This window comes from Labrus bergylta, chromosome 11, assembly GCF_963930695.1.
Source record: "Labrus bergylta chromosome 11, fLabBer1.1, whole genome shotgun sequence".
Classification (NCBI taxonomy): Eukaryota; Metazoa; Chordata; class Actinopteri; order Labriformes; family Labridae; genus Labrus; species Labrus bergylta.
In genome coordinates, this window is record NC_089205.1 from 1,096,599 (window position 1) to 1,117,655 (window position 21,057).

At 39.2% G+C, this 21,057-nt stretch overlaps 1 protein-coding gene across 2 annotated transcripts; it reads right to left on the bottom strand.

Annotated features, from left to right (window-relative positions):
• Window positions 1–604: 604 nt before the first annotated feature.
• Window positions 605–20,028, bottom strand: slc6a4a (solute carrier family 6 member 4a). Of its 2 annotated transcripts, none has more exons than XM_020644581.3 (14): window positions 19,892–20,028; window positions 11,038–11,837; window positions 10,029–10,163; window positions 9,319–9,541; window positions 7,542–7,680; window positions 7,020–7,154; window positions 6,018–6,121; window positions 5,776–5,903; window positions 5,493–5,605; window positions 4,599–4,730; window positions 4,124–4,223; window positions 3,782–3,882; window positions 3,328–3,495; window positions 605–2,434 (listed from the first exon to the last, which is right to left on the bottom strand). In XM_020644581.3, exons 2-14 carry the CDS (start codon window positions 11,507–11,509, stop codon window positions 2,360–2,362), a joined length of 2,025 nt encoding a protein of 674 aa, XP_020500237.1. In that variant the 5' UTR covers window positions 11,510–11,837; window positions 19,892–20,028; the 3' UTR covers window positions 605–2,359. The 2 variants fall into 2 exon arrangements, with proteins under 2 accessions (XP_020500237.1, XP_020500236.1); XM_020644580.3 differs by lacking the exon at window positions 19,892–20,028 and adding an exon at window positions 13,663–15,573.
• Window positions 20,029–21,057: the final 1,029 nt, after the last annotated feature.

The following is a 21,057-nucleotide window of genomic DNA, read 5'->3' on the forward strand; positions in this document are numbered from 1 at the left end:
CTTTTACAGTTAAGTGTAGATGTGTAGAGGCGCTGGTGGCACAGTGGTTACAACGCGCTCCCCATGTATGGAGGCTGTGGTCCTCCAAGCGGGAGACCCAGGCTCGAATCCCACCTGTAGCTCCTTTCCCGCATGTCATTCCCCTCATCTCATCTCTACAATAAAGGCACAAAAAACAAAAAAATAGAAGAAAAAAAAAGTGTAGATGTGTACATTGTTTGAATATCTTTACAGTTAGTCCGTAGACTATGGAGAGTGAACTTCAAGAATAAATAAAATATTTGATACAATGTAAACAATTTAATGAACAAATAAAGACCTGTCACAGAGGTTAAAATCGTACAAATAAATACTTTTCTTTTCTTGATGGTTTTAGTTCAAATATTTTGTATTGTATAGCACTGATCTTCACTCACTACATGTGCACATCAACTGTCTATGTTTTGGGTGTGGATATGGAAAGTGTTGAAATGTACACATTAAATGTTCACTATGTTGAAATCTGCATAAGTATGTTCCAATAAAACATGCTAAAGTAAACTACAGCAACATTATGTGTACATAGCTGACATATGACTCAAAGAATCAACTGACAGACAAGATACTTTGTTTCCCCATATATCTTTATTATCTGTTATTTCCAATATATTTATTTATCTTTATTCTATACAGGTGCACTTCTCCATACATAGATCGTACATAAACTGAGAGGTACAAGAGAGAAAGAGGCAAGAGGGAGTTAACATCCTTCATAAGATATTTTGGCAGTTCACAAGACAACAGGGAATCACAATAAACACACATCCACCCCCCTCCCCGCCACACACACACACTTGAGGTACAGTATACACACACCACAGCATGCGCACATAAAAGTGGGCTTAACAACTCCAATCCTTTTTTTTCCACACAACCACCCATGTGAGCACCGGCACACTAATCAAGGTGCAAACTCAAGCACACCGAACATTCACACATCGATGGAGAGAGGAGACAGGTATTCACAGAATATATTACACCAATTACCAGAGCCACTAGTAAATACACAGGTAGATGTAAAGAACTTTTTTAACTCCTGCTCCTACAAACACAGATACACACACACACACACACACACACACACACACACACACACACACACACACACACACACACACACACACACACACACACACACACACACACACACACACACACACACACACACACACACACACACACACACACACACACACACACACACACACACACACACACACACACACACACACACACACACACACACAACTTTTGGTCCAAAGTAAAGAGCAGCTGATTTCCAACAATGCCTTGATGATGTTATTAGCTCTGATCCTAACGTTATTTAGACTATCATTGTTTTCAATATCCGTACTACATACTGAGATGGTTTTCAAACTGATTGTGAGTGGCAATGATGCGTGTAAAAATAAATACACCTCATTTTACAGTCATTGAATGAATACAGTAAACATTGTTGATTCTGTCTGAGACCCATTTTTACACTAGAAATAATAACAGTCTTTCTGTCTCACACACACACACACACACACACACACACACACACACACACACACACACACACACACACACACACACACACACACACACACACACACACACACACACACACACACACACACACACACACACACACACACACACACTCTTGCCATTTTCAGACAGTGCTTCACATTGTTTGCAAAACTGTCATTCATTTAAGAGGTCACCAAAAAAAAAAAACACACAGGCTAACAGTCATCACGATAACATCAACTGCAATATTGAAACATCTTAGGAAATGTAAATAAAACAGGTATCACATATTTGGCTTTATTAAGAGATGTAAAAAGATACCTGATTTTTCTCTACATCAACGAATGCATAACATACCAGCATGATAGGAAAATATAGCCGTTAATGGTGAGAGAGGATTGGAGCGAAACAATCCGGCCTTCTCCAGTTTCTGTCTATATGAGCATTCATTTATATGAATGTATAAAAGATATGTGTCACCTGTTTAACCTGACGAATGGTTGGTAACTTTATGAGAAAGACTTTTGACTGGATAAAACACACACACAAAAAGATGATGTTACCATGGTGATCTTTGACAACTTCTTTAAAACTGAAGGAACTAAACCAAGCTCTAACACTGCAGCTCTAACTTCTCCTTTGGTCCTACATCTTGGTGTGAGATCGCTAACAACAAGAGGAGAAGATGCATTAAAAAGAGGCAAAGACGGTGAAAGGTAGCCCCCTTGTTAGGTAGTTTTGCAGTTTGTCCAGGAGAGGGCGCTGTGTGTCGCTGGAATGGCACCTTCTTTTGTTCAGGTTTTGGTCAGACTGCGTTGGTGACGATGAAGTTTCTCTGCTGGTCAGTGCTGGGCACTGGAGTGATACTCTTTAACAGACGCTGTGAATAAAGGAGAATACTTTAGAGGCAGCAAGACAAAGTGAGGACATTGAACTTATATTTTCCTACTGAAATAAACTACAAAGAAGGCAAAAACAGCCTTGCATCATAAATGAATGAATGAATGTATTACTTAGAAATTGGTTGAATAAGTCTTTAATCTATTTAAAGATTTATGAAATAAAAATCAAATAATAATCAATGATTGGTGTATAAAGGTTTTATAAACCTGAGCTGAGATCAGTTTTTATTTGAATATCTAGCCTACATATAATGTCCAAAACATGGATTTCATCTGGATTTTTGTATTTTATTATGTAAGGCTACAACTAGTGCTTATATTCAAGATCAGAAATCAAGGAGGATCACGTCAGTGGGCGATATTATCAACAAAGGACACAGTCAAAGGTCTGAATCTAGAATAATCTGCCTTTTTAAGTGAATTTTTAATTATGCTGATTTAGCAACATGTTAAATGTTGTGCAGGGTGCTCTGATGCTAATGCACTACTAATGGCAAAAAACACACATCTTAGTTCAGCCTCTCTCAAACCTTTATGAGTGAGTGTTCAATGTGTGTAAACCCTCCCTGAATACATGTGTGTAGCTCTACAGGGCCTTGATGTTTCACTGCTTTTTTCAAGCTCATCTCCGGCTGGTGCTATTCCCTCGCTCCTTTGATCTGATCTGATCTACTGTCATGTGTTCACTGGAGAGGGTGGACCCTGACAGTGCATGGAAGGGAATGAAAAAGAGGTAATCCCGTGTTCTTGGAGAGGTGTCAGTAATGGAATAAGGGTCAGGCGAGGATATGACTAAGAAGGAGAAGGATACAGAAAAGGGTCATGTGGGTTTTTAAAAATATACTAAGTGAAATGTGAAGACATGCCGTACCTGTTTGAATGTGCCCTTGGCATTGAGCAGGTGATAAACCATGTAAGCAGGCACACAGATGAATGAGGAAACACCGATGCAGTATCCCAGGACAGTGGTCCATGGTGGGTAGTGGTAGTGGAACAACCTGACCTCAGGAGGAAAGGCTAGGAAGCTGATGATGATGAACTGGACACAAAGAGGTCAGATACAACAAGGATCAGATACAAGGGTAATTATAGCAGCTGTTCTAGTTACTGCATGTTCTTGTGTTAAGTCTCAAATTGATTTTTCCAGCTTTTGATCAGCCTCCTTTTACGTGTGTGTGTGTGTGTGTGTGTGTGTGTGTGTGTGTGTGTGTGTGTGTGTGTGTGTGTGTGTGTGTGTGTGTGTGTGTGTGTGTGTGTGTGTGTGTGTGTGTGTGTGTGTGTGTGTGTGTGTGTGTGTGTGTGTAAAATCTGTACAAGAGCCTCACCAGGAGAAAGCAGGGGCAGATGGCCACCCAGCAGATCCTCCAGAAAAAACCAGGAGAGAAACCAATCATGACCTGGACGTCATTACAGAAACGGGTGGTACCTGGAACATACACAGACGCTCACTAACACGCTCAAAATATTAGGACGTTTCTTTTTTTTCATTTTCCTTTTGTCATGTTTGAGCTGAGTAAATGACATATTGTAACCTCAGCACCACAGTGTGTACATACTGTAAACTTATGTTAACACAGTGTTGTGTCATCTTCTCCAAACAACTTTTACAGCCATTAATAAGATGGTTTCAAAATGCCAACATCACAATGAACATAGCTGAGGTATACCATAGAACCAGGAGACAGCGATGACTTCTAGCAGGACCACAGTGATGACTGCAGGGCCTGTAGCGTACTCCTCAAACAGCTTCACAACAAACGCTCCTCCCTGACACAGAGGATAAGACAAGTTATACACAGGCTGAATGTCTGCTAAGCTTATTACTCAGTACTTGTATGAAAGATGTTTTATCTTGGAAAGGTATGGTGATTGTTTAATGGAGCAATGACACATTTTGGTCCTTATTTAATGTGGGTTGGAGATAAACAGATTACAACTCAGGGACTGGGTTTATCTCACTTCAGATGATTCTTAACTGTGCACCATCAAATTACCAAATATATAGTGGAAATGTGTAAGATACTTTTGAAAAGTATTAGCTTGTTGCTCTATTTTATTGAATGGTGTTAAGAGACATGATAGATATTTCTTATTATTATCATATTATGGAGATACAGCTGTTAATATACTTATTTGACTTACATATGTGAGTGTGGAGAGAGCTCCGAGGTAGCAGACACACACCAGGCCGAAGACAAAGCACTCTCTCCTCTTCACTAGGAGATGGGGGAACTCATCTAGCATAGCTGTGATCACCCCCTCCAACCCTGCAAACTGGAGGACACAGGGGAAGTCATGGAGAACAACATGAGCAGAGAAGATACTACACCCTACAAAACAAAACAAAAACAGATTGAAGGGGCAGAAGAAGAAGAAGAAAGGCCTAAATACACAGAGGAAACTTAATATAAATCTTTAAGTTTTCAAGAATTTGTATAATCATCAGTTTGATCTATTCTATAGTAATAGTAGGATCTTTAATAATCAGAGCATGATTATGAATAACAAGTGTAGGGGCGATGTGTGTTACAGCCCTCGCACAATCACAGAAAAATAGAGGGACTCCATGTTCATGTAATTGGACATGAAGCAATGCACACTGACACGTTTTTCTGTAATATTCTCAGTGCTAAAATGAAGTAACATAGCAACCCCAACGCTGATTCTACACTGATTATCAGGACTTGATAAGAGCCTTATGAGTCTCTCCAGCTGGCTTCCTTGGAGCAGATAAACAGAGGCTTAGGGAGACAAGATCACCACACAATATTAATATGAAAGCCCTGTCATATTGTTTTCATAAACTGTTAGCAAAACAAACAACAGCGAGGAGGAAAAATCATACTCATAATATAGCAGCAAAGGCATTCTCCTCTGTAGCAGGGCAAACATTAAACCTCTGTTTCTAGGAGAGCACATAAGAGCTGAGCACGAGGCTTCAAGAAGGAGGAGATGTGAGGATACATAACATTCAGACAACAGAATATTCTCTTGGTTAACCCCATTGAACATTGAAAGAGAAATCTGCAAACTCACCGTGCTATCCAGACCCAACATGATGATCATCAGGAAGAAGATAATGGAGAAGAAAGTAGCAGCAGGCATGTTTGCTATGGCCTCTGCATAAATGATGAACAACAGACTCGGGCCTGGAGAGAGAAGGAAATGTTTTAGGATTTAGACATTTATTTTATTCTTTCAAGATCCATGGTTTGAAACAATGCAAGACCAAGTAAATAATAATAATAATAACTTAGATTTATATCTCATGAAACCCAAGTAAAGGTGTTGTTGGGATTGTGTTGGTGTATTGTCTTACCGGCGTCCTTGGCAACAGCATCGACATCCTGCTGCCTCATCTCGGCCATGTAGCCCAGCACAGTGAAAATGACAAAGCCAGACAGGAAGCTAGTCAGACAATTCACAGAGCTGGTGACCAAAGCATCTCTGAGACGGGGAAAGCAGAGGAGTGGTGACAGTGAGATGACAGAAGTTCTCCAACAAATATCAACAGTGTAGCCATCGCAGAGTGTTTACACATGTTTGTTGAAGACATCTCACTTGTAACAGTTGTTGTGAAACGGGTTGTAGCTGGCAAAGGCAAGGAGCACGCCGAACCCTGGACCCAGTGAGAAGAAGATCTGAGCTGCTGCATCGATCCACACCTTAACAAGACAAGGAGTTTGTATAACAACAAAGAATTGTAAAATAATAATAATATTAATAACTTTATTTATATAGCACCTTTTACAAAGTGCTTTGACAAACAGCAAAAACAAGAACAAACTAAACCAAACACAGAAGAACATAAACAACAGCAAGAACATAACAAATGCTAAATACTAAAAATAATTAAATACAGTTCAACAGAAAAGATCCCATAGTGCATGATACCCAACAGACATATATAACCTGACCATCACAAGAACCATCATAAGAACCCTGGAAACACAAGAACCATCATAAGAACCCAGGAAACACAAGAACCATCATAAGAACCCAGGAAACACAAGAACCATCATAAGAACCCAGGAAACACAAGAACCATCATAAGAACCCTGGAAACACAAGAACTCAGGAAACACAAGAACCATCATAAGAACCCAGGAAACACAAGAACCATCACAAGAACTCAGGAAACACAAGAACCATCATAAGAACTCAGGAAACACAAGAACCATCATAAGAACCCTGGAAACACAAGAACCATCATAAGAACCCAGGCAACACAAGAACCATCATAAGAACCCTGGAAACACAAGAACCATCATAAGAACCCTGGAAACACAAGAACCATCATAAGAACCCTGGCAACACAAGAACCATCATAAGAACCCAGGCAACACAAGAACCATCATAAGAACCCTGGAAACACAAGAACCATCATAAGAACCCTGGAAACACAAGAACCATCATAAGAACCCTGGCAACACAAGAACCATCATAAGAACTCAGGAAACACAAGAACCATCATAAGAACCCAGGCAACACAAGAACCATCATAAGAACCCAGGCAACACAAGTGAAAAAAGAAGCTGTGCTTGGTTGCATTAACTGACTTACTGTTGTGCTGAGCAATTTCTCCCAATCAGGTTTGAGATAGAAAACAACGCCTCTCCAAGCCCCCGGCAGGGTCGCCCCACGGACGAGCAACACCAGAAGGACCAGGTAGGGGAAGGTAGCAGTCACCCAAACCACCTAATGAGGCAAAATGAACAAGTTTTTCTTTTGAACAAATCGTTTGTGTAGTCAGTCAAAGATATTCAGTCATCCTATAAATACTGTTTAGTAAATCTTGATAGCTCTAGCGCTGAAGTCTTAACAACACATTACTTTGTATGAACCAGTAAATCTTTCCTTGGTCAAATAAAATAAATTTAAAAAAAGCTAGGTGCATGTCTGGCCCTTTATGGGGCCACATAATGAATGTTTTAACTTTAAGCCTATCAAACTGTATGTTGTGCTCATGATGATGATGTATACCTTGGGGGAATAAATGACAGGATAACAACATTTTCATAATTTTCTCCATCCATTTACCCTAACTGACTGCCCCATTAACCATGCAGGCGCCCTCTCAGTTACCTTTCCAGACGTCTTGACTCCCTTCCAGATGCTGAAGTAGACGATGGTGAAGATGAAGAGCAGGCAGAGGGCCAGCTGCCAGCTCACAGAGCCCAGCTGATGCAGACCTGGGGAACGATGGACCTGCAACACCTGGCGACTGGAGGGAGATGGATGGATGAAGGGATTGATTTTTGAAGACAAGGGGGGAGACAAGAATAGACAGTGATAACAGGAAAAGGGAGGACATTACATATAGGTTGAAGCCATGAACAGGGGGAGACACAGGAGTGGTGGAAATCAAGAAAAAGGGAAAGGAACTAAGAGAAGGAAGTGGAGGGAGGCCAAACGGAAGGAGAAGAATGTGGAGAAAAATAGGAAATGATAGGGAAGATAAGAAGTAAGAATACAGATAGGGTGGATGAGGGGATGTTTTCCAAACATGGGAAGTAAAGGAAAAGGAAAGAACAAGGAAGTGCAAATATCTGATCGAGAAATGGACAGCATGAAAGTAAAATAACAGGACAGCATAGAAAGATATGGGAGTCTAAACTCTGATATATTCCCACACATTGATTACAAATACTGATTGAATGAGATTTAATGAAAGTTCACCAAAAAGGGAACACAGACTAATCAAAAAATTCACAAGGAATTAAAAGAAGCAAATTTATGTCAATAACCACACAAAGCAAAAAACAGCACTACAGGGCAAAAAGAAGGAGGCTGAAATGAAGAGTGTGGATAACATCTGGTCACAGGTTAAGAACACAGAGCTCGCATGAAAAAACAGAGATATGATTTATGTTGAAAACAGGAAATTCTGGCGCCAGACTGAGTCAGGGAATTTGTTTCTGTTAAACCTGAATTAGGAAAAGTCAACATAATCTGTCTCAGTGGACGGACACAGACTTAGTGCAGATAGAAGTTATATGACGGAGATAGTACTGAAATACAAAGACATTGTTTTTACATGTCTCAAAAGGAGTTCAGTGACATGCTTATTACAGTTGATAAAACATGCCAAAGGTAAATTTATTTAAACATAATCTGTTTAAATATTATGTCAGTCATGATTATTTTTTTTGTAAAATGGCATATTTGGAGGTTAGGCAATATATTTGTGTTGATAATGTTTACAGTAACTATTACATTCTCATCCATCTTTTTATCTACCAATAAGGCCTGTCTCTCTCACTTCTTCTCCCCCTCCTCTGTCCTAATCCTCCTGCACGTATTGGCAGGCTTATCACGGGTGAATTGAGAGTTATCGAGCACAAATATTTTCTTAGTCATTTTTAAGATAATTTCAAATTCCTTTCAGTTTTGTTTATTTCACAACAAGGTTCATTCTAAAGAATTTTTGTAATCATTTTTACACAATCGTTTAGTAATGTGTTTATACACCACATAGGCTAAGTAACTTCATTAACACCTGATTACCTGCTGTTATGTTTCATAACAGTTTCTTTAACATGCATCTTCAGCCTCTCAGATTCTACTCTCAACTACTCAAATCCCAGAAGTGTCAAAAGCACTTTCTGGCACTTAAAGGCTGTTTTTACATTCTTGCAAATTAGCATCTGATTGAACTCAGTTATACATTAGATTTAGGCTGATCCATGGATGTCACATTTTTTATAATTCTGGTGAATGCGTGTGAATGGATCAGTGCTGATAGGCAGTTGGGCCCTTTAGAGCAGCCTCTGCCATCAGTGTGTGAACGTGATCTGGTGAATGGGCCATGTAGTGTAGAAGTGCTTTGTGGACATCTTGGATCAGTGAGTCATGCACTTACGTATAAAACTCCTCTGCAGGCGATGTGGAGGAGTTGGACCAGGACACATTGTGGTCAGTAGACATGTAGAGGTTACAGTTTTCAGTGTTCCAGCTGTTGGTACAGGTGGTCCAGGGCAAGGTGGGCCGGAATGATGACAGTAGGTAGTACAAAGCCCAGGCCATAATAGTGTTATAGTAGAAGGCTATGTAGAGGGCTATGATGCAGATAGCAAAGCCGATACCTAAATGAATGTAAGAAAATATTGTTAGCACTTTATAAGCATTTAGAAAAACTCAAGCTTGCGCTATCTTGAATATCTACTTTACATTTAAAATAATGAAGCCAGCGCTTCCGAGATGTTCAAAGAGCATCAGTGGTATTTCAAGTCAATTCAAGTTGCTGTTGGTTAAGTGGCTGACATTTCAGAATAACAATAATTTACATACTATCATGTTTCTTGGCATCTGGCATTTGGCATAGAAATGTGACAATTTCCATAACAGAGAGACACTGCATATTGCTAGATGTATAAGAACTTAGGGATGCTCTTCAAGAGAAGCACACTGAGGGCATGAAGGAGGTCAAATGAGTTGTTTCTCACACTCAGCATCACACTGTCTGTCTGTCTGGATAAGAAGTGTTTGTTCTCTCCTCTTCTATTCTTAACCAAGTTAGTAAATCATTTCCATTTTTCCCCCTCCCATCCCCCTCTGCACTCATTCTATTACCTTTGAAGATAGGACAGATGTGTTTCCAGATGGAGATGCAGCCACTTCTGTGGAACTGGCCAAGAGCCAGCTCCATGTAAAAGAGGGGGACACCTCCAAACACTGCCATCAGCAGGTAGGGCAGCAAAAAGGCACCTGAGTGGACGCACAAGAAGGAGAGAGATAAGGGTTAAATACAGGCTTTGAGAAAGGAAGAAGTAAGAAGAGCATGAAGGAAAACAATAAAGGGATTGAAGCCTGTAGTGAAAATAGAGGGAAAACAGAGGAGAATCATTTGAAGAAATAAAGCACCATGGAATACAGCATGGACAGTAAATATTCATTATTTACCTCATGCACAATATGATTTGTGCATATGGTTGAGTTGGTGTGTGCCTTGTGTCTTTGTGTCATGAAAGAAGAGATAAAGGTTGATTGAGCAGCTGCCTGAGAGAAACAGGTTATTAAGCAAGAAGAAAAAGTCTGAAAGCGTTTTCATAAAAACCACAATTAATACTGTTGCCTCTATCAAGTGTCTCCCCGGTCCCCATCTCTACCTCGCTCCGGGAGACACACACAGAACACAGGAAATTGCAAAGATTTTATTATTGCAAATCCAATAAAAGCGAAAAGGGAGGCCCTGTGTGCAGTAAGGTTAGGATATTGTAGTCTCAGGGTGCAGGCCTCAAAGACTTTGTAAAAAAACATATGCTCACTTACATTAGCTACCTGAAAGAACCAAAGAAATGAACGGATAGAAAGACTGTTAAAAAAGACTGTTAACTGCAGGTTTAGGTTTTTTTATTCATTAATTTCTTTTGAATAAATGATTTATACAAGAGGAATTTCCTAACCACGTCTATCTTCAGTGAAAAAAGTTATGTTCACAAAAATCTGAATTATCATGTTGATTTAACATTAAGCATTAAAATCTACCTATAAAGAATGTTTTCTTTCTGATCTTCTAAATGCTGTTCTTAATAGCATGACATCTCCGGTAAGCTGATCTTAAACATCTATGCCTTCTCACCTCCTCCATTTTGGTAGCAGATGTATGGAAAACGCCACACGTTTCCCAAATCCACTGCATAGCCGATCACAGAGAGCAAGAAGTCCATCTTCTTGCTCCAGGTTTCTCTGGGCCTCTCCAGGGTGGTCTGTTGGACCACCAGAGTCCTGAGGCCTCCCAGTGGCACAAAGGGGCCAGTGGCTCCTCCAGACCCAGAGGATGTACCTGCAGAGCAGGCTGCAGTCCCCGGTCCCTCCTTAGGACTCTGAGGGCTGGATGTGGTGAAACCATTGGAGACCTGCTGTACAGAGCCGGGGGTGAGGGCTTTGGGTCCTCTATCTGTGAGACCGTCAGCCAGAGTCAGACCACAGACCCCCTGCTGCATGTCCTCCTTCTCTCCCTCCACCTCCTCTCTCTCTTCTTTCCTCTCGTCCTCATTCTCCCCCTTGTCCTTTGTCAGCAGGCTCGTCATGATGATGTCTTTCTTCTCCATCGGCTTGTGTTAGTGTTGGTGTTGGCGAGGCAGTTAGGGGTGGAGAGAGGCTCTCAGTGACAGTGAAGGGAATGTGGAACTGTTGTCTGATGTGGCGCCCATTAGTGGAACAGCAAGCAGTGATGGCATAAGACAAATTCAGCTAAATGGGGTTATCCTTGTGGACAGGTAAGGAAGACGGGAGCTCTCCCCAGAGGAGAGGGGGGCTGCAATGAGGGAGGGTATGTGTTTATTATGAGTGGACTAAAAGAGTCTTTTGAACGAGAAAAGAGAGAAGAGATGTTTTTGAGCCAGCAGAAAAATCTCTTCTTCACCGACTGCTTATCCTCTGAAACACAGAAAGAAAACAAAATAATTCTGTTTCTAAAATAGCTTTAAGTAAGGACAGGATATAATATCTATACAATCTGTTTCTCCATGCTATAGGAGCTTTTATCATGACAAGGAAGTACAATTATGAAGTCCAGTGTCAGGAGTACTGAGTGAGAGGATTGTGCTCAGCTTTTCCTCATGTGTCTCATTTCACACGGTCTCTCATAACCTGTTGAGCTTCTCTGATCAAAGCAGTATACATGGATGTACATATGATGTATACATATGATGTATTCAGGTAAAAACAGAATTTCCCTTTGCAGGGATAAATAAAGTAATTCTCTTCTTCTTCTTCTTCTTTAACAGAAGCATTTTCAGAGACAAGAAACAACAAAAAAACCTCATAAATGAAAAAACAAAATTCAAAATGTCAAAAAATAAAACATTTTAATCAATTTGAATCATGGTAAAAAACACAAAATGCAATTTACCCTGAGTTTGAACAAGTGTGAACGAGGCCACCAAAATAAACTATTTGTGTCACTACATTTAATGGATTATTATAACACATTTAGATACAGTACATGTAAAGATCCATGAACGGTGATGATGAATGCATAAGATTGACCTTTGTCTTAATTAAATGCTAGTTAATACATTGTATGGACTTCATTTCTTAAAATCTGAAATGTACATAAATGGCATGATGAGAGAATATATTCTGCCCTAGCACACATTTTGTCCGCAGCTGCTTCAGAAACACTTTGTAATTTTGAATTGGAAGGTTGATAACTTCTGTTTAAGGGAATAACTGTAACAAAAATAAATACATTTTTAACATTGATATTGTTTCCATTTAATATATATTTACACACACACACATTCCATCCATATACTATCACAGGATCATTGAGTCAAACTGAGAAAGTGATATAAGGTAAATAAGACTTATGGTGTAAGTGGAATTAACAATTAATGCAACACTGCAGGAAGACAAAATTAAAACAAAATCGTCTTCATTTACAACAAACGTCCTGCAGTTTGACACAACGACAATAACATCTGATCATTTGAACTGTTGTGTTTCTGGCCGCTGTGGAGGAAATGCAAAATCTTCTATTTTAACACTAGCATTTTATCATTTTATTTATTTTAATACAAGTTTAACTTCCAAATGAAAGCAAATGTAATGACCTCAGTTTAATTTGAACCATTAGTCAGACAAAAGTCCAGTGAGTCCCCTCTGAAATAAAACTCAGTAACTTTAGAAAACTTAAACTTGATGGGAATTGTAAAGGCTGTTACAAAATAGCTCAATAATCATTTAATTAAATATATAAAAAATATATTTAACTGAAAACTCCTCTTCTTGACCAATCTGTCATTAAAGAAACGACTGACAGCTGCACAGATGAAGATCAAGAAACACAAACTAAAGCTCAATAAAATCAAAAGTCCGCTATGATCTGCATGTGAACACACTTAATCACTGTCTGAAAACATTTATGAAGAAGCAACACATATGGTTCCAATAAAGTTTGATAACTCTGATGTCCTTCGTCCCTAATTACAAAAACAACTCTACATATCGAAAATCAAAAATCTTTCATTAGGAATTCCCCTGACAAGTTCAATGAAGGAACAAAGAGTGATGTGAGAAGAGAAAGTTATTAACAAAGATAAACCAAAAGAGAGCAAGCTAGAGAAATACCTATGAAAATCATTTAAAAATGTAGACACTGTTTGTAATTTCTAACTTTACCTTAAACCTCAGACAAATCATAAATCCCCCATTTCAACAACTAAGAGAAAAAAGGTTGAATAATTGTTCCATACATTACCTTAAGAGACTGTAAATGAAACAGTGACATCAAGTAGAACTTGTTGCTGAGAAAAGAAATACAAAAAGCAGCAACTACAACAGTAAACTTAAAGAATCCTGAGGTAATGAAAGAGTCTGCTCTAGCACGTCAGGACCCGGTGTTTTCCCATGGAGCTCTCGAACCTCTCTTATTTCTCTCTCTCTCCCTCACTCTCTTTCCCTCCCTTGTTGTTCCTCTCATACAACCACACACACTTACACACATGTCATGTCGGGAGACGCACAGCCACGCAGGCATACACACAGAGATGGGCTTATGAATGCATGCACCTAGACAAAACATAACGAGGAAACAGAATGCAAAAAGAAGTTCACTTTAAAGCTTGGTTTGATACAAAGAAAACACAAAGAGTGATGATGAACTGTATGGTCATGGAAGCACACACTGAAGACAGGGGAAGTCCTACCCTTCAGACTGACTCTGTGTCAGTATTTTACATGCAATCGTCTTTCTAGTATGAACAAACAGACACACACACACACCCCCTCTCTCTCACACACACACACACACACACACACACACACACACACACACACACACACACACACACACACACACACACACACACACACACACACACACACACACACACACACACACACACACACACACACACACACACACACACACACACACACACACACACACACACACAATCATGAAACATTGGCTGGTAAACTCACACTCCCTCTTCCATCATTCACTATCAAAACTCAGAATGTTTTTCAATCCGCCTTAAGTTCCAACATTTTCCTCAAATGGTAATGTTTTATTCTTTTGTCATCAAGCAGATATTATGCTTTTGCTGCTCTCACTCAAGTTACCTTTCATTTGAGGTCATGTTCACACCTCACACACAGGTCTCTGCAATCGATTCAGATGTTCCAGTAAAAGGTGTTTGGTCAACATGTGTTTACAAGGGAACCCTGAATTTCCAGGTATTACTTTTTGTGTTTCTAAATGTTGAAAAATCTAGAGTCTTAGTCCCTGAACTCTCCTGCTTCCTGCAATCAGCGCAAGGCTGTGGTAGCGGTGGACACCTCCCTGGTTGGACAGCAGAGGCATAACCTTGAACTAGTTGATGCTGTCAGTTTGGCATGTTTGCTTGATTAAGTGAAGTCTTGTAAAAATCCTGTATAAGATCAAACTGCGACAGTTTGTTGCATGTCTTTTGTTGGGTTGAACCATACTCAGCTGTAAATAAACTAAACCAGTCAATAACTTAGAGTTGTATTTTGTTCATATTTCATAGGCAAAGGCGGGAACACAAGTTTAGATAGGCACAAGTGCAAACTTGTAGTATGTACTAACCACTTTAAACATACCCATGTTACAGTAACTATTTACAACAGTGAAGATAATCCCATGCAATCTTATACCTCTTATGATATGTTGAATGAATACATTTACCACAATTCATGCTTAAATGAAGAGTATTCCTACACTAGAGTACCTGTATACTGAACCACATTTGCATGTGTTTCTGAATTCCCCAAGAGATCCAGAAGGTGCCTGCTCAGTCTCCTTTTTACTCCCTAACAACTTTTAGAGCCTCGGGCCCGTTGCCAGCTTTTACAAACTGTCTGTTTTTAAAGTAAGGCCTACACCCTTTAGTGTTGGGTATGGATGCCAATGGTTCAGGAAAAATAATATTCTTATCAGGATCTACTTTGGCAACTCTTGAGAGTGGGGGGCTCCTGAGTAGTTTCAGACTTATTTTCCCTGCTCTGTCCAACTTTCCTCTTGGTGTTCAGTTTTTCTTCATTTTGTGAAACCCCCCACACAGCTTCAGCTTAAGCTGCATTGATTTTTTTGAGTAAAAGAGCAACATATTCTTCAAAGTATTATTAACTTCTAGGACAAATAAAGGGAAATGATTCTTCAATTTATAAAACACTCATTTTTGGGGGAATTTAAAGGAATCTCCACAATAGTGGACATCATACCATGCTGTAATGCAAATATGATTTAAAAAAATACTATCTAATACATAAACAAATGAATAAAAATGTTTCTCTTTGCAGTTTGTCCTATATTCACTGGAGTGAACCACCTTGATTTCTTGATATTTTAATGAGATAGTTTTCTGTCTTTTCTGTCTTTAATATCCTCAATATTCTTGAAGAAACCTAACTCAACAGTTTCAGCCTGTATGCTGCCAGAGCAGCACAACAGCAGACGTTTAATGGGAGAGCAAATATTAACAGAGTTTGGATTTGAATTGAAACTAACCGTAGAATAACACTGAAAGAAACTGACATAGTTACAGGAATAGTAAATCTGTAAGTTAGTTTGATAACATAAATAAATCAGCTTACAGAAAAAAAATACCTCCACATCAAAGTCTCAATATTTATATTTATTGTAATAGAAATAAATCCAGCAATGCATGATGGACAAGTGATTAAATTTGAGTTTTCTCCAAACCTTAAATCATTACTCGGAAATTTGAAAAAATAATACTGCTCCTTAGTTGTCACTAGATGTTAAAAAACAAATCTGCAAGGGCCTTTATTGCAGATTTGCCTGAACAACATAACAATGAGTAAGGTATTTTACCTGCTTTTTGTAAAGTGTCTCCAGATAACACTTGTTATGAGTTGACGCTATACAAATAAAAATTGATTGATTGATTTATTAAAACAGGATTTGCAAGATTTTCCTGAGCTGCCATCTTGATTTGGTAATTTGATGGTTCACCTCTTATGGCAGGATGTACGGGATGAACCTCCTGAAGTGTTTCATGAAAATCCATTTCTTTAAAACCAACTCATTAAGTAGAAAAAGCTCGTGGTCTGTAGTGAAAACGATGTGTGAAAGGGTTAACTCGGTGGCTGTCATGTATAAACAAAACATAGGAATGAAAACACATATTTGCTCTTGTCATTAGGCATTTCTCTGGTTAACAGAAGCATCTGGTTAACAGAAAATACTGTTACTGAATAAAACCTTAATTTGTCTAAAAACACTAAACTCATTCTCTGACGTTTTGCTTAAATGAGTTGTATCAGTGTAGAACGCTAGGGTTATAGATTTTAATACCACATCATGCTGAGAAGGGCCCTGGAAAATTAAAAATAAATAGTGCTCGAGTATTTACAGGGAAACCTGTTAAAAGTATCGACTGAAATCCCCTTAACCTGCCAAACTACAAAGAAGTAGTCCGTTGTACTGTGTTATAATTCAAAAAGAAACTACTCCTGGGAGATAACACCTTTGGTTTTTAAACGTCCCTGATGGAGGAGCAGTCTGATAAGTAGACATGAAAAACACATTTTCAGTGGCAGTGACAGACATGCATGGTAACCTGCCCTGAAGGAGAGATTAACTTCCTTTAGCTGTGCAGCGGTTGCACAAGACATTTGGAAATGTGGAAAATGTTAATGTGGGTATTATTGAATTATAGCACTTTTGCTTGTTCCATAGAGAAAATCTGCCTGTTGACCCTGTCATGCAGCCTTGACAACATGCCACTTTTAGACAGAGGGACTCTCTACAACAGAGTATTTTATTTCATTTCTAGCTGCTGCATATTCAACAAATGCCCTTTGTTGTAGTGCTTCAATAAAGTTTATTTTTATTTTTATTTTTTACAGCAACTGGAACTGTACCGTTGCAGATTTACAAACCCAGTGGCCCGCCCCCCCCAATGCATTTGTCTTGGCAGATCCACAGCCCTTGTGTTTAAACCGGCATAACAGTCCAAATTATCCAACAGTTACGAGTAGTTATATCACGTTGTGCATGACTAATGATGGCTCTATGAAGATTTTACTATAAAACAAAGGTTGAGTATATCCTTCATGTTAGACACTTTAGGGCTCAGTATCAACCAAATAAACATTGTTTTCATTTGTTCCTTTTCACTGACTGTTGTTAAACTGCAGGGCTTAAAGCATCATATAAAGGAACAAGTTTAACTCAAAATGTTTTTATGAAAAAATTTCAACTCATGCATTCATGGTCGGGAGAATCAGTGTCATATTGTTTCTGTTCTGTTATCACTATAACAGAATCTATCTGGTGGAGAAGAGGTCAAGATGCTGATCATACAACTCTTCAGACTGCAGTAGCAGTGCAGGCACACCTTAAGGGGTTGGTGTCTCATTAAATGTTGCCTTGGATTGGCATGGATCAACAACAATCAGCCAGTAAAGAACAAAATCAATTAGACTGTGAAGGCGGACAGAAATCTGACAGTGGGAAAATTGCAAAGCACCCCTTCAAGCAGGATATCTCAGTTCTTCAAAAGGCAATTTGATTTGACTATAGGCAAAAAAAAAAACAATGGCAATACAAACAGTACATCTTACAATGTGAAGAAAACATGGTATTTGTCTTTGATGTAAGTGAGTTTTCAAAGGCAGCCGGTATTTTACAATTAGCTTTGGCATAAAGTCAAGTGCATTATGCAGAGACTAAACTAACTGGCTTACAAGTCATTAAGTGACCTTTGGATTAGAGTATCACTACACACTCCACCTCGGAGTTGTTTTAGTACTAAGATATTTCCACCTTTAGCAGCAACCATACCTCCACTATGAAACATGATTATCAGGACACAGGCTATTTACTGCAAACATTCTCATAGATTCATTGTTATATAGTTTAGGGATAAATGCGGTAGCGGGTTTGACAAGGTTTTAATTTTGGGGTGCCAGTCAGAGTCAAATCTGACAAATAATATTTAAATGCAAACAAAAAATAGTCAACCTGCACAAAATATGACATAAACAAGAGCCACAAAACAATCAAACAAAACAACAATGCGATTTCAAATATATATATTATCCCATGTATCAACCACACTGCAACAAAATGAATGCGCGCACAGCCTCTGTTTGTAAATCAAAGATCACTCCGCTCCGGAAAGTCCGCTCCGGTATACCCACAACCCACAGTTCAGTCCAGTTCAGTTCAATGTTCAAGTACAACACCTAAACTCCGCTCCGGGTTTTACATCGAAAACAAATAAGGAAACAAACTCCAAAGAAAACCAGCAAGAAACAAAAGACACAGCAGGTACTCACGGTACCGAAGTTTTTAAGTCAGTCAGTAGTCAGAGTCAGAGTTGGACTTTGATCCATGGCGACCGGCATCTCCTGACTCCAGGGAACAGCTGATCCGCCAGGAACAGGGAAATAAACAAATCCAACAGGTAATCGGGCCTGACAAAGACGACCTCCAGCGACAAAGATGTCACACAAAACGGATATAACACGAATTTTCAATCACGCTCTGTGCCGAGGTAACACTTCTCCTTCACTGACTTTCTTTCAATGACTCTCCACCTCGATCACCGGTGACTTACACCTATACAAATGTCCTTCCTGGACGACGGATTCAGACTTCGCGGCACTGTGACTGTTTTTCATTGGAGTGTGAGATGAGGAAGCAATGAATGGAGGTGTGCAGGCGCTACAATGCCAATGCTCATTAATATTGTGAAGAGAGGAAATGAAGATGTGCCAAAGGGCTGTGCAATATCTCAATATGTTATTACTGAAGGTGTTTTTATGATCTCTATTTATGTACTTTTTAATTCTCCTGTGACTGCAGGACAGAGTCCAAGATAAATGTCCCTTTGGGGACAATAAAGTATATCTGATCTTATCTTATGACCTGTCGATGGGTTGGGCTTATGGCTTTACTATGAAACCATTTTAAGAAAATTTGAATTTAAACCACAAAAATAATGAGACAGCCAGTGAAAACCAAAAAAAAGTCTTTGGATTCAACTCTCGATAATTTGTTTTGTCGTTCTTCCATTACCAATGGCACAAAGTGGTCGTGTATAAATGCATATTACACAATCTAGGTAGTTAATCAAAACACAAAATATCTCTAATGAAATCACTAACACCCAAATCTGGAATGTGTTACTGTTCCAAAAACTCATGCATTATAACTCCTCTAACTTCAAGTCAAAGAGGTTTTATAAATAATACAGAGGATGAAAAATGTTGAAAAGGAAGGCCACAAATAGAAACCATGCTCAAACTAGGCATACACAGAGAAAAAGATCTTTTTAAAAACACCTCATGACACTGGACCCATGCACGATTTATATCTCAAAGACATGTACAGGTATATGTTTATAGCTGGGACTAACTAAGGGAAACTGTAAATGATGAACCTCCTAGAAATAATATCATGGAATGTTAGAAGAAAGGCAGTGTGCTCTTACCTTGATATTTATAGTTTGATGTTCTGCATTGTCCATAGAGTATCTGGTGATCTAGTGTCCAAGAGGCTGCATGTCAACAGTCTAAACCAAATCACACAAATCACTCATGCCTGGGCTTACAGCAGGCCGTACTCTTGCTTTGCCTGGCTTAAGACACAAACACACATACTCAAGCATGCAGGCACTAACACACACACATGCTGAGCTTTAGCAAAGGATCCTTGCCCCTAATCCAGGACGCACAGATGCATATTTATAAGAGGGCAAGATAGGAATAAGAGAGCAACAATAGATGAAGTCATAAAATGTGGAAAACAAGCATGGTGAAATGTGCGCATTATAAAATGTTTGATAGACAGAATAATCTCTCCCTCACATTCAGTGTGTCTGTGTCCTGGACTAATTACCCCGTTTACAGCCATCTATAAACTATTGGGCTGAAAGGCATAGTGCTAGGTACAGTAGCCCAGTCAGTCTAAGCCTTTATGTGTGTGTGTGTGTGTGTGTGTGTGTGTGTGTGTTGGAGGAGAGACATGTAAGAGGCAGACAACACTGTCATGCTGACGTCATATTTTGATCGATGTGTCCTCCTTCTTTCGATCTCACTCAAACACTCACACAGACTCCAGGCCCACCTTTTTGTGGAAAGCCGGCCTGTGTATGTTCAGCGTCATTCCAATCAGTATTGGCTGAAGCACTAGGTTAATCCTTATTGCAACACACACAAATCCCCACATACAAGCATGAGCTCACAAACACAAACACACACACATGCACACACTTACACACACAACTGAGAAGGGAAGGAGAGAAAAAACAGAAATGGAATAATGAGTGCCAGTGTGTGATGAAGCCTCCTGTATGGTTTAAAGAAAGCCAATCACTCCTGTCCAGCACAAACAGATGCACATGGACTCAACTTGTTCAGGTTCTTCTCAGAAGTCCTGACCACACTTTGTGACCTTCCTTAACTACCACCACCAGTACCCAGACTCCATCAGGCGGGTACATACATATATACATGAAGACATCATGATGGGAGTCTATTCACCAAAGTCATTACACAATTCCCATCCTTCATCTTTGAAACAAATACTTTTACAATAAACAATTTGTGTAAATATAATCTTTAGTCTAAATCAATGAAAAATCACTTATTTCCAAAG